General features: G+C 40.5%; 1 protein-coding gene across 1 annotated transcript in view; it reads right to left on the bottom strand.

Moving 5' to 3' along the window:
- The window catches only part of fat4 (FAT atypical cadherin 4), a 106,446-nt gene that overhangs the window by 32,830 nt on the left and 58,125 nt on the right, over positions 1 to 15,491 (bottom strand). The window contains exons 3-6 of the mRNA XM_080901876.1: positions 10,477 to 10,738; positions 9,503 to 9,853; positions 6,165 to 7,087; positions 3,914 to 4,088 (exon numbers count right to left, since the gene is read on the bottom strand). Of these exons, the coding sequence (XP_080758002.1) occupies positions 3,914 to 4,088; positions 6,165 to 7,087; positions 9,503 to 9,853; positions 10,477 to 10,738 (1,711 nt within the window). The remainder of the gene's footprint in view (positions 1 to 3,913; positions 4,089 to 6,164; positions 7,088 to 9,502; positions 9,854 to 10,476; positions 10,739 to 15,491) is intronic.

The following is a 15,491-nucleotide window of genomic DNA, read 5'->3' as shown; positions in this document are numbered from 1 at the left end:
AATACCAGCAGATCATAACATAGTGTGAGAGGTGGAAAACTTATACTGCCAGAATAACTTGCTCATAACACAACTCTATAATGTTCATACATGGGCCACATAAAGCTGAAATATGACTTTGGAAAAGTGTTTAAGAGCGAAAGCATGCACTTATATTCACATACATATTACACAGATTTTCAGTAAGCAAAAAAAAAGTGCGTTAGCAATGGCCACATATAGTTCTGATGGGTTTATTTTTGTGAGAAAGTGATGTGGTAGCCAGGCTCCTCGGTGAATAAACATCATTAAAAAGTGGATCTTGCCAGGCCGAAGCACCAATCATTCAGCCCACACCACCTTTTTAATACACGCCTTCTCCCTCCTCCACAACTTACCAAAGCTATTTACACAAACATTCAGATCCTGCAAATGTTAGTGTGTACCAGAGAGTGGAAAAGAGAAAACAGGCGATAGGAAAAAACTCTGCAAGACCACATTGTTACTGCAGAGTTTTTTAAGAGCTGATCCAGAATGTTACTGCTCTGTTAAAGTTCATTTGAGGAACCTGATATTTTATTTGGCCAAGTCCTTTGTTGCCACTAGACTGCAGACTGGGTGAAACCATCAGAAATGGACCCTATTAAAGATTTTTTATGGCAAGTGTTGGACAGTGATCTAGCGATGTCTCGGCCACGTTTTAACGCCACGTTATCAGCGTACGCGCAGGACTTTGTTTGCTCCGTCCATGTTTGCCTAATATGACAAAGACTGATGGATATATGCTGGCATTAAATTTTCTCTGTTGTTTTTTGCTCAAAACCTGACGACAGGCTGGAGATTGACAGATCATTATTCAACCAAACAAGTCCAGGGGAAAGAAAACTCAAGAATACGGAAGGGTTTACACGCCAGATTCATGGGAGCCATTTAAGAGCATAAAGGATTCTGCTTTTAAATAGGCATGGTCATTAAAATTCTTTATCTGCTAAGCGGTCGTTTAGCCCCCCAAAACTCTCCCCTCACCCACCAGCCAAAAGACCATATACAAACAGCGCGGCACTATGGAGCGATGTGCTGGAGGGATGTGAAAGACATGGGATTTCTATGCGCTCGTATCCGCCATAATAGGCATGGGCCAAGGGATTTACTGTGCCTTCTCTTTAATAAATGTGGTCAAACGCTCTGCATGTCAATGCGCCCCGAGGATGCTCTCACCACCACACGCAGACTTGCACAAACTCGAAGGCAACACACAAATGCACAAAAAAACATATGTATGAACAAATAATCATTGCGTGTCTACTAATCTGCAGACACAAGCATAAGCACGCAACAAATCAGTTAATCGCTAATTTAAATCAAATTAGGTCAGTTTTTATAACTTTTATTAGTTGAAAGGGTTTCCAAAAACATTGAAAAAGAGGAAGTTCAAGTGGGAATACCTACTTTTAAAAAGATCCAAGAGATTAACAAAGCAAGGCAGACAGCAAGAAACTCCTGTATGAAAAAAGAAGCTTTTGGCTATATTACTGTCTCAAAAATTCATGGATTCAGGAAAAACAATATAAGAAAATAGATTATATTAATCAAAAGCATTAGGGTTAACTTTAAAGCTGATCAGATCACCTCAAACCCGACAAACTGCCGTGTGCATGAAAATATGTTCTCCACAACCACAGATGCCTACTTAAAGCCATAACAGCAACATTGTTTTGCAAAAGCATTTGCGACTCTGTGGGAGATCTCACTGTTGTGCATTCTTCCGAGCAGGCAAAACTTGTACATTACTAAGCAGTGGCTTGAAAATCTGACTTGCCTGCAGCTGATCCCAGATGTTGGCTGAGTAAAAACAACAGTCCGGGTCTGCGTACTCCAAACCTCAAATATCTTCATGTATCTGCACAACTAGTAAACTCAAAAACGCAGAAACAAAACAAATTCCCATAAACAAGGAAGGGAGACTTAAAAAAAGGAGAAGAAATATTCTGTGTCAGATTTCCTCTCTACATGATGCCTTGTAAAACACCTTTACGCAGCTTGTATGGATGCCACAAGTTGTGGGGGCTGAGCACAGACTTTCAAATAATTGCAGAAGTTTACCAAATTGTGTTCTTCTCACGAGCCAGAACACATTATGAGAAGCACCCAGTGGGCGCCTTTGTTTCCAACCATTTCATGACAGATTTCGCCGTTAGCACAACAGAGGGAGAATACAGGAGTTCTCTTAATGAGTTCACATGACAAGGGACCACTAAATCAAAAATGCACAGGGACACAGCTCTAGAAATCCGTGTAGAAAAAGACTAGGATCTATTTATAGAATGTATAAAGAAAAAAGCTGAGTTAGAAAGAAAGAAGAAGTTTGGGATGTAGCAGTTTCTCTTAGTCATAATCAAGTTTTTAGGGCACAATGGCTGCAGGGAGATTTTCCCTTGGATTTTACATAACAACCATGACACCAGTTTTTCAGCAAGCAGACAATCGAGACGTTTTCTGAAAGAATAGGACGCCTTTGCATAAGAAATCCTCTGGATTTATTTTTCTCTATGTTCTTTATGTTACGACAGACAAAAGCGGGCTTTAACATGTAAAGATGAATGCGTGCGGTTGCAAATGGGTCACGTTAGACGGCAGACTTGGAGACATGTCTGCCCCATCCACCTTCAAACATTTCCTGACAGATAGCGCCTGGGAGAAACATTTCCCTCCACTGACTGAGGCCTCAAAAATGTGAGAAAATGCTGCTGGGTAATTTGGACTGTACTATGATTATGGTGTTTTTGATATTTAGATATTCTACCCCAAATCCCTCTTTCTGCCTTGGCATTGTACTGAGATGTCCTGTCAAAATATTTTGGAATTGTTGTCAGGGTTTTAAATATGGACGCAGCGTGAAGGGTACAAATGAGATCAAATCTTAATTAGCATGTTCACTTTGTTAAGCAACTTTTTCCATGTGGCACAGATCTCACAACAGCTTACTTTGACAAAACAAAAAAAAACAAAAACAAAAAAAAAAGATGTTTGAGCAGGGACTTGATTTTACTTGATTTATAGACAATTTTATAATAAATATTCTAATATTCCAATGATTAAATGATGAGGTAATGAATATACTGCTTAAGTGTTTTTCAAAACAAGATACTCCAGGCAACACCGAGCCAATTCTCACCAAAGTCTCTGCATAAAGTCAAAAATACACAGCATTATGAACGGTCACATGGTCAATCCAGGAATGAAACGGAACCACCCTGAGACCATGACGGCCGCACCAGAGGAGCTCAGGGAAACATATATTTAACTGGGATACCATGTGATTTGGCTGCAACGGGGATATGCATGTACTGCTTTAACTGCACATTAACTGGCCTCTATGCAATAACAAGTTAACCTTTTATCTGGCTATAACAAGCTCTACCGCAGTATCCAAATAAACAGAGGATGCTATTCAATTGAACCCGCTGAAAAGACTTCTGTGGATTAGGTCAAAAAAAAAAAAAAAAAAAACACCCACTAGTTTGCAAGCTAAAAACTCCAGATTGTTTGGGTTATTGTGCCACACAAAAAGACCTCGGAGCAGACTATGAAATCAAAATGCTGTTTGTTGACATTGCTGTTACTTCATGACAATATTCTTTTTCAGCTGTGTTTTGCAGGCTGATTACAAAATATTGCCTGTGCTTTGCTTAAATTCAACAATGTCCATATAGGGACATATGCAATACTTAGAGCTCACTAGATAAACCAGATCATGGATGATAACTTGAACACGTTACACGTGGAATGAGTTCAGATGTAAACAATTGATTCTGGAATACTGAAACATAAGGCGGCTGAGCCTGCATAAAATAATCTTTTGCTTAAAAAGCGCCAAACATTTCAAGATGCTATCGGCTGCCTTCGCGGCTCGAAACCTTTAATGCAGTCATACCTGAGTCGGTGGCTGTGATCAGAAGGATGTATTTCTCTTGCACTTCCCGGTCAAGCGTCTCGGTCAGGCTCAGCTGACCGCTGGAGGACAGGGTGAACGCGCCTTCATCGTTCCCGCCGCTGAGCATGTAGCTTAGCTGACCATTTGCACCTTGGTCATCGTCTCTAGCAATAACCTGGAAATCATGAAAAAATATGTTTATTTACAACAAACAGAAAAAATGTAAAAAAAAATACAAAAAGCAAAAGGTGAAAAGTACAAAATGGATCATTCTAAAGTAATTTAAGTTTGTGTTCGTTTTTTATACAAATTCCAGCCATAATTCCAATTACGGTGAGAAATCGCATGATGCTTTTTACTACATTTGTTTTTTAGATTTGATTTGCTGTTACTACTATCATGAGAACATTAGATAAAATTGAACTAAGTAAGAACTGAGACAAAACAGACATGAAATTGATAGGGTGGGTTGTGAAGTAGCTTGCAGAGACAGTGGTCTGTGGGCAGGCTGAAACATCTTAAATGTAGGATTTATATAAGATATGTAAACGTGAGGTGCAGAAGGGGAAAAAGATGAGCCATATGCTAACAGATTAGTCAGTATATGGCAGTCAATGAATTTAAAATAAGTCTGTAATTGCATTTGGATCATTAAACTTACTCTATTAGTAATGATACAACACACAGAGAGCCTCATTAGTCAGTATTTTGAACTAAACTTTACTAATAATACTCTTTTACTTCAGTAAACACACTTTTTTATTTTGTAACATTTTTATTTTAATTTGATATTTCTTCTTTTATGTAAGAAAAGATTGTAATTATTGTTAATTTTTCATTATGTGTTTAGTATGTGTTTTATTATGTGTTAACTTTTCAATTTTGCAGCTTTATGAGACGAGTTCATTTTAACCACATAATTAAATCTATTAAATAACTTCTTATTCCAGGCTTTGGGCACATTATCAGAATGCAAATGAAAGAAAAATACAACTGTAAAATATAAATACTTAAAGTAAAACAGTGTCCCTTTTAAAAGAAGATACAACACCTTCTTCTTATGAACGAAAAGCAATAAAACATGTTGACTGAGATTTATATGCAGCTAAATTAACTGAATGAGGTTAGTGATGAATAATTCCTCTCAACCTATATGTCTTGTACAGGATAATGGTAAAAGTTATCTATTTCTGTAAGTTCTGTAAAATTAGGTTCAGGTACAGGTTTTGTGTGTACGCACAGATAAAAGTTTCTTGGTCTGTATAAATAATCTTGACATTTCAGTGTGTTGAGCAAATAGACCGTTTTACATGGTTTAAAAGATCTTATATTCTTAAAATCAAAAATAAGCTGTTAACAAACTTCAATTTTCCTTTTTTTCTAATCCCAGGGAGCTTGATTTACAAAGCTGCATCAATTTAACCCTGTCTGCAAGTAACCCAGCATAACCACGGACCTCACTGAATCTCACAGTTGAGGCTTAATTACCTTCACGGTGTTCAGCGGCACCATGAAGGTAATTGCTGAGGGAAGGAAGATCATTACTTATTCACTTTGTCGAATCAGACTTTCAAAGGGAATCCACCAAGAAGAAAACCAGAGTCACACACTGTGGGCTGCTGTGGGAATTGCAGACAGACATCTATTTAATGGTTTCTAAAGTATAAAACTATTTGCCAATCGTACTTTGCTGCAACTACTCACTGGTGTGCCCAGATGCATTGTGGGCTTTCCTGTGCATGTATCAGTTAGGTATAGCTACATTTTGTGGGTAAACCCACTGCGCCTGGGCCCATAACTGTATCCTCATTTCCTCACTGGGTACACGAGTGAAAGTGCAATTTACTCTGTCACCGGAAATCTGCGTTTCCAGTCCATTTTTTATGTATGGCTCATTTAGTCATCAGGGTGGTTAGAATGTTAATCGTCTCGTCATGCAATTTAGCTGAGTTTCATATTTCGCTGAAATCCTATAAAGCCCTAATTGAGCAGAACAAATGATAGTTGTATATCATTTCTTTATCATTTCACCCAAGTATTTGCTGCAGCATTTAGCAAAATAAGATCACCAAACTTAGTGGTTTAGTGCCCTAATAGCACTCACACACCTGCACTTATTAAGTTAGTTTAAGTACTACGAATTTGGTTGAGGCATTAAGCTTGTTAGAACCTTTTTTCACCCTGGAAGACCTTTCTGTGAATTTCACTTAATGTCTTGGCATATGAAAATAAATAAAGCCCAAAAACTAACCTGCAGAATGTTTTTCGGTAGGTTCTCAAGGTTCTCTTGAACATTGACAGTGTAAGGAGAGAGCTCAAAAACAGGTGAGCAGTCATTAACATCCAGTAAAACAATGTTGACTGTTGCTCGGTCCACCCTGGGGCTGCTGCTACGGTCTGCAGCTTGGACCACCAATGAATAGGATGAACGCGCCTCTCGGTCCAGCTGTTTGGCCACTGAGATCACCCCCGTGACAGAATCGATCCGGAAATCAGAGTTGGTGTTTCCCCCAGAGATAGAGAAACGGATCTGCCCATTGGTGCCTTCGTCAGCATCGCTAGCAAACACCTGGATGACATCGGTCCCCGTCAAGATGTTCTCCTCGATCTCGATGTCATAGATATTCTGCGAGAAGCTCGGGGTATTGTCGTTGACGTCCAAAACCACCATAGTCACATCCATTGTCGAAGAGAGAGGCGGTTCGCCCTTATCTGTAGCTACGACTGTGAGCGTGTAGTTGGAAAGCTCCTCTCTATCAAGTTCCCCAATCAACCGGACATCTCCGTCTATTGTACCAATGCTGAACTTGTTACCGAACGGGCCTCTGAGGGAGTACTCCACGTAGCTGTTGGGCCCACTGTCAGCATCTGTGGCTTGGGTCGTGAACACGACTGTGTCCACTGGAGTGTTCTCCTGGATGTAAGTCATCTTCTGAGAAGTGAAGGTCGGTGGGCAGTCATTGACATCCAGAAGAATGATCGACACTTGGGCAGTGCTGGTGAAGCGGGTAATGGGAGGTGGGGCTAGGTCATTTACTGTGACTACCAGGTTATAGAAAGACTGGGTTTCCCTGTCCAAAGACTTCTTAGTTTGGAGGACCCCATCTTTGGTGATGACAAAGTGGCCCTGGGGATCCCCAGATGCGATTTTGTAGAGGAGCTGTGCATTCTGGCCTGAAAAACATGGCAAGATGCAGGTCTTTAGAAGATAAAAACAATATCAGGAAGGTGAAAGTTAGATTAATCTGTTAGATTTTCTGCACCAAACCAATATGATAACTGAAAATACCTAAATATCATCTTCCATGCAGTTACTTCTTTCAAATTAAAAGACCTCATTTTACACTCTGATTTTTTAAATTGAGTTTAAATGAAATTATTTGATGTGGCCTTGAACAGAAAGGACAGCATGGTGGAGGTCAAATACTGATAACTCTGACTGACATCCATTGTTCTAGATATAACTGTTAGATATTCTCCATGTTTTTGAATTAGGCACTTATATACATTATCAACTTCCATTTCCACAAATTGTGCATGTGCAACAGCTTTGTGCTACTCTTATCATCCGAGTAGACAATCTATTCATGTAAAATGACAGATTGCTATCAGAAAGAAATACCACTGTAACCACTTCCTCAACTGATAGTTTTGGAAAATCCCTCTGAACTGAAATATTTATTTTAAGCGACATAACTACAATGTCTGTGAATGAATGGATGGATGCACTAAACTATCCAACCTTGAAATCTGGCCTAATCTGTACAACCGCCCTGGAAGTGGGGGTTAAAACAAGCTTAAATTGAGCATCTGTAATTCAACTCAACAGGGTATTCATGCGGAAAACGCCGCCACCTTCCCACACTCTTGTGTGCATTTACAGTTTACAAGTAATCTCTTATCAAAAGCTTGAGTGCTACTTCTATCTGAGTTTTGGCTACGCTGTCTAAAGCCAAAGTCTGGGGGTCAGGGGTCAGGGCTTAGGAAGCGCTAACAATGGCGGTGTTTTGTTTTGACAGTGCAGAGCGGCAGCTATATATCTGAGAGGACGACGTGGTCAGATTATGTGGACAGTGGAGAAAGAAGCCAGACTTTGGTTGAGAACTAGGCAGCATATTTCCCAGGAATGTAGGTCACAATAACCACATTAGGCCCGGGTGAAGCGATAATTACAGCAGAGGAGAGTAGCAGTGGCCGTTCAAATACCACACGCTTCTTCACAGACATGAAACCCACCACCTGAAACGCAGAAATAACTCCAGCCGCTTAATCACATGGTGAAGATGTTGTATTTCATCAAATCAATTATGTGCGACTCAAAATAAAAACGAAAAATAAAATGTAGGCTTGAGAGCTTCTGTGTAACCAGCTGTCATAACAAAGTGACAGGCCTCTGTTAAATTAATCTACTAAGGCTAGCTCACACTTGATTTATACGATGAGAGTACATTACTGCTTTAAACATGCCCACTGAGCAGCGTTTATGAGTACACTGACATCACCGGAATACTTCCAGGACTTAACTTGACGACTGTATTTTCAAGTACAGTTAAAAAAGGCTCATCTTCAGACATATTTATCTTCAACAAGTGCCAAATAGTTCCAAATGTAGCAAAACATTTAGTGGCATATCAGTTTTAAGTCATCTGAACTGTTGCATAGAGTGAAATCAGTGCCACAGCTGCACTAGTATTTCTCATTTTGTCTGATAAGTGATGTTTAATACGAAACTAAGCTTACAAGAAATGAAAAAAATATATATAATTATAAACACTATATATCAAAGCATGGGAAAATTCCACATTGCTTATTTTAGAAGGGGACCACCACTCTACCTACTGAGGTATCCCTGCCCTTTTGTCATATTTAATATGGTTACACACAATGACGTGAGCAGCGTATGTGTTTATATATACACTCCACTATATATACAAGTATATGTAAAATTAATACTTAAATCACACCTTGATTTGACAAACGAAAGAATCTTTACTGATGTAAATCTTATCATTTTTTTCCAAATATTGAACGACATACCAACAATCAGGGGAGAAAAAAATCATCAACCCTTTGAGACCTAGACTCAAAATCACAGCCAAAGTCAAGGTTAAATATTGAAATCGCAGGTTCATCCAAGTTCTGTCATAATGTTGCTCAGTAATGTGTCCTCAGGTGCTTGTTGGATTCAGGTCTGGGGAACGTGAGGGCCAGTCACTGGGATCAATGCCTTCATCATCCTTCACCATTGCCTAGATACTCTGGCTACCAGATATTATCCTGCACCAGGAGGAACCCACTGCACCAGTATAATGTCTGACACTGGGACTTTGTCCTACTACCTAACAAAAGTCAGGGTACTGTTGGCTAGCATGTGGAGGTCTGAAGGGCACCTTCACTGACCCACTACCAAACCAGTCACGCTGGCAACATACTGCAGTGCTCATCATAACATCTCCAGACTCATTCACATTTGTGCTCATGTGAACCTGCTCAGACTGATATGCTGGTCCTGTGGTTGGATGAGCTCAAAAGTACTAGTCAGGTGTTAGCACATTACCATATCCTATGTAAATTCTTATATATACATACCATCATCAGCATCAGTGGCTCCCACGGTGATGATACTGGATCCAGGCGGCAAAATCTCAGAGACAGACGTGCTGTACGCGGTAGTGTTAAAAACAGGCGCGTTGTCATTTACATCCAACACATTGAAGTACACTCTGACTGTGCTGGCCTGCCCCCCACCATCCTGAGCCTTCGCTGTCAGAATATAGTACTGCTGAGTCTCGTAGTCTAGCAGACGTGTCACGTTGAAAAATCCCGTCACGGGGTTCAGGAGAAACGTCTCGTCCTCGTCGTCTTCCTCCAGCGAGTAGGTGACCTCTCCATTCACCCCTGAGTCAGAGTCGCTGGCCAGGATTGCTGCCACGATGGAGCCTGTGAGACACGAGTTGTAACACAGAGGCGAGAAGTTCTTTATGGCCCTTTCGAAAAAAACTAACTGCAGGGGGTTAGAGAGAGGTTTATTAATACCAGTGACTCAGTTATTGCTGCGCCAGTTGCTAAAATAACTGATGATTTTTTAATGTCTTGGCCTGTTCTGCTTTGGACTAAAAGCAGTCGCTGATGTTTTCAGCTTACAGCTGAGGCTGAGCACACAGCTAATCATTAAGTGTTTTATTAGAGCTTTACATGAAACATTTCTAAATGACACCCTCATTAATCTTTGATTACCAAAGTTATGCGTCTTTTTCTTGAGAGTTAAGTGGAGAAAGGAGTGAGGACGCGAGGCCAGAGAACTGTCAGTACTGTAGTAAATCCTGCTTGTTGCTGATAGATTTCCATATAAATCAAATATCAGTTACTGTCACTTTGACCCATTAAACTCATGATTTCCCCCTGAAGGAAGATGCACAGGAAAAAAAAATACTACAAAGAATTTACCCCCAATAATTTGTAACTGATGAGCTTAACAGAGAAGTCTAGTCTGAAGGGCTTTTGAATGAGATCAAACATTGCTTGTCTGCCTTTGCAATCTTGAATCTTTAAAGACATCTTACCGGGCACCATGTCTTCAGGGATATCAAATGAGTACGTTGCACGGGAGAACTTTGGCGTGTGGTCGTTCACGTCCTTGACGGTGATGTTCAGCGTCATGTCAGATGACTGCTTTCCATCGTCTGCACGCACCAGGAGGGAATATTTTGAACGTCTCTCCCGGTCTAGTTTCTTGGTGGCGATGAGATCTCCGGATTCAGGGTCGATACGGAAGCTGTCATCTGCCCCACTGATGATCGTGTACGTCACAAGAGCATTGGGACCCTGAGGTTAAAAAGAATGCGATAACACCAAACAACAAGTTGGGATAGAGTCATCTATTTCACTCCAATATGATTTTTCCTTGTTGGGTTCCTAGTAAACCCAAACTCATTACTTGCAAGTGAGGATTTATAAAAACAGTTTGATTTGTTGTGCTGAACCATGATTGAAATTTCAATTCAATCAGATACAGGAGGAAGACCATCAGGCATCAAAGCAAATCTATCTACTAGGAAATTAGATTGTTTATTACATGTTAGCATGCCATGTCTCTAGGACAAAATATCTGCTTGTCTAGCATGAATGAAACCCCTAACATGGCCTTTTTCCACAGAGACAGTCCATAAAGTGGAGTCTTGTGATTTCAAAAAGGCCATGAAGAAGATCACAGATCAAGATAGTGACACCAAATAAAGCACAAGTGGGAAAACACTGAATTGAAGGGATTACATCTCACTGACCTTCACAAACAAACAAGCTTTGAGCATGCTAATGAGAAATCCACCCATCTTATCAGGACCTTAATGTTGTTGCTTTACCACTAAGATTTTATGTTAAGAGAAAATGTCTAGCAGTGTAGACAGAAGGAACAGGTTTTCTTGGACGAAGGCAACATTGCTGAACAACACAGAGGACCCCTTTATAAGCATAAATGACACGGAATAATAGATTTTTGGAAAGCTGATAAACCTAAATGGCCTTTTTTACGATTAAAGGTCAAACGAGTCAGAAAAAAATACGAAGAAACACAAGAGCTGAGTGGTGATATTCACGAGAGACTTGCGCTTCCTCTTTGAACTTTTGGGGGGTATAGTGTTCGTCTATAAATGCAACTAATAGATCATCTATTACATCGGACAAGTACAAGCGCCATAACACATGCGATCACTATAGCGAGAGGCTTTGGAATCAGAGACGGGGACTGAATGCACTATGACATGTGAATGAGGCTGACGACAGAGCTTGACGTTTACATTTGTGCTGGGGACAATAGGAGATCAGACAACTGTCTCACTCTGTGTCTTCTGCCAAAAAAGCAAAAGCAACATCAAAAAGCTACTGCTGCTCAGCGAGATGAAGCGAGGGCTCCGGTTACAGTTGGTTAAGAGCTAAGCTAAAAGAGACTCTTTCAGCTATGCCTGATGTTTGTGTGATGCTTTTTGATCCCCTTGGAACAATGGAAAGGCTTATAGGGTAGAAGTGCTGCATTAAGCTGGTTTTTATATGCGTATTGACACATTTACTGCCTAAGTGAATAAGCTGTGTTGAAATAAACTGTATGTACGCAGCGGTGCTTCATGGTAAAATCAGCTGGAGAATGATGTGTTAGTTGGCCGTTGTGGTATAAAGCTCCTCCATGTTTTACAGATTCAACCTCTCTTTGGCAGTAAAGCAGTCTTCAGACAAATATTTTTGTAAAACTAAAGAATTTCAAGTCGATCAGATCACTGTTTTGGTTTTTAACGTTTCCAAATCTATTGAACAGATAGTGAACTTGCATTTGTTAATATGAACAATATTTATTTATAACTGTTTATTTCATTAACTGGTTTCAATTACAGTATTATAATGCATATAATTGCATGTGTAAGAAAATAGCTGCTCCCTTATTTCTCAAGGGGAAACCACAGGGAATGGATCTGCATGCTTAATTTGGCACAGATTTTATGCTGGATGCACTCCCTGAGGCAACCCTCCCATTTATCCAGGGCTTGGGACTGGCACTAGGAATACATGAGTCCATCTCTCCTCCTGGAATCAAACCGGATTTGATATGTGTGTTCCCCTCTACACCACAGAGCCACATCTTATTGATTGTATCCCTCAATTGATTTAAGAATTCTGGAACTTGTTATTTACTTTTTGATGTTGAAAGACATTTGAAAGGTAATCACAGTTTAAATGGCTCACTGTTAAAATGCATGTGGGATTGAACAAACTATTTATACATATAGTACATAGTCAAATGCAAATGTAATGTTTTACTGTAGGATTCTTTAAAGTGATCCTGTCATTAAATCAGTGAACTCTGAAAGGTTCAAAACTTTAAGTGAATGTAGAGGAGATTTTACTGTTTGGCCATGTCTGACAGAAGAAAAACACAAGAAACTATAAAATATTCTCTTCCCTTGTCTAACTTTTTATTTTTTAACTGTCTGCTTTTAGGCCTTGTGCCTAAAAGCAGACATTTAACACACAGAGTAAATATAATCACAGGGCTAACTTCTCTTACTTGCTCTTATCTCTTTCCCATGGCCTGTTTTTTATGATAGATAAAAACTCTTATTGACGTCTTATTGACCTCGTCTCTCATTGCATTACCAGACTTGGTCTGAGATCCAGGCCCAATAAAAAATGGGGGCGATGAGGAGGACGGAGTGAGGTTCTGCTCATCGAAGGACCCTGCTGTCATCAATCAGTGGCTCCAGATCTGGCAACCTCATTAGCCACCTGGGCCGCAGTCCGGAACCCAACACCATGGTTTGCCAATTAATTTTCTGATAGGGTTCAAAGGCAGAGCAAGGAAGGTGGGAGAGGCCGAGATGGGGGTCCATCTAGGCTTCAGTCCAACACACACACATACCAACAAAAACTATAAACACATGCATTTAAAAATAGGTTTATTCTCTTTTAAAACTGTTTGATTCTGCTGAACAATCCCATGTCTTTCTCTTTTCGTAAAATCTTTACACGCACTCAAACACACTCACATCGACACTGTTCGCCCTCTTGACCTCCACTCAAGAGTCTGACTACTTTACGGCTCTCCAAAGACACGGAGGGTTGTTCGGAGGAAAAGGAAAAAAAAAAAAAAACGAAGGCTGGCCAATTAAACAGCAGCATTCCAGGGAGCGAAGCGCACCAGGCAGGGGCAGAAGGAAACTCATTTAGTAGATGAGTGGCTTTTGGGAGCACGCAGTTCCTATGAGAAGCGAGAGGTGCGAAGCAGACAGCGCCGGTGGGGATAGCAAGCTTCCTGTATGCAACAGCACCAAGACAGCAAGCCAATCATAACATAGACTCTTGGAAAACAAGCAATGTGTTGTCACTAACAGCTACAGATACAGAGAGGTAAGGATGACCCAACAGTCTGTGCTGCTGGTGTGTAAATCCATTCTACAAGTGTGCAAAATAGCCAGAAATCTCCTTGTTGTGGGTTTTTAGGCCTCTGGAATGCATTACTGTTCACTTGGAGCCTGTGCTTCCTTGCAGGGATCTCTCCTAAAACCCCCATTGTTGCATTTTTCTTCATTAATAACGTTTTTTTCTTTTTTTTTTTTTACCTGTGACATATTTTCCACATAAGGTCAGAATTCTAATAAAATGCTCACAGTCTCTCCAAAAGCACAAATGGCTGCATATTTCTTTTAAATGAGGTGAGAAACATTCTCAGAGAGGCCTAACTTGCATTACACAAAAGAGCAGCGTTTTATATTGATTTCCTTTCAACCCCACTGCAATCCCCTCCTCCTTTTTTGGGGTGGAAATGGGCACAGTGAAAAGCGGATGGGTAGAAACAGCATTTTAATACCCTCACACATGAATCCCACATGTAGCGCTGTTAAATTGGATGGGATCATTATGATGTCTGAATTCAGCCCGTCAGCTGGCCAACAGCTTGCACTCTTGGCTACTCTGCGCTGGCTCACACATGTGGCTTTCTCAACAAGAGCTCCAATGCGTTCCGTACGCTTAGTGTCAGCGCAACTTAAGTTTCCTGCGTAAGGATGTGGGCAAAAGCTTGGCTGGCCTCATATCTGGCTCTGAGTGAGAGCTGGAATGAAGCACAGGCTTCTATTTAGCAGCCTATTCATGGCAGCGCTGAAGTTTGGAGTAAACATCACTAGAATCTGTAATTCCTAAAAAGGCTCCTCTACATTCTCTTTAAGTGCTTCTTTTTTTCATTTGAATCCCTGCTTGGAAGCGAAATGTGACTTCTCTTGAATTCAAGTTCTTTAGGTGGGTAATTCAAGCACGGCTCATATGCATATGCGTGCTTGTAAGAATGAACTCTTAATTTTCTACAAATTACCGAAAAGCCTTCGATTTCAGCCTAAGCACCACAGGTCAAGCTTCTCTTAACTTCAGATATGTGGAAAAAGTGAACAACTGCACAATTTGATTTCAATACCATATGCTAAGCCTTTCAAGATCAAAACTGTGAATAGTTTGGAACTGAAAAAAGAAAATAATCAAATAACGTCCTTAAATCCCCCTACTGAAAAGACTGACTTGCCTCCAGGTCCGAGATTTACAGTCAATATAGTATTCTGACAAAAGAGAAATGGCATAAAGTGGGACTTTGTATTACTTTTCTCACATTCAGAGCAAAGAGATGGGAGCGAGGTAACAGCTGTGCAATAAAAACGTGTGGCCTCATAAGTTAACATTAAATCTGAGTCCATATTCCTGCGTTCTAATCTCTCGCCCCTCTATGGCCCGAGTCTTTCCACTCACTTCAACTGTGTCCTTTGGCTTTGGCGAGGGACCGCAGACCTTTGAGATGCCGGCAGGGCCTGCTTTTTGCTCGCGGCAGGATTTAATGTCCGTATCCTGCCGAAAGCAGCCAAAGATGGAGCCTTTGACTAATTCAGAGTGATACTGCTGATGTAATGTGAACTACGGGGACCGCGGAGGGACTATCAGGATGACAGGACGAAGAATCAATCGATGTTTCTGCGACACCAGCGGACTCAAGACATCTCAGATAACATCAACATTTAAGGGTGAAAATGAGCAGACTCTAAATGTGCGT

The sequence above is a fragment of the Rhamphochromis sp. 'chilingali' genome (genome assembly GCF_963969265.1).
Source record: "Rhamphochromis sp. 'chilingali' genome assembly, chromosome: 13".
NCBI classification, from domain to species: domain Eukaryota; kingdom Metazoa; phylum Chordata; class Actinopteri; order Cichliformes; family Cichlidae; genus Rhamphochromis; species Rhamphochromis sp. 'chilingali'.
Note: the sequence above shows the minus strand (reverse complement) of the source record. Positions and strands in the feature narration are given on the sequence as shown.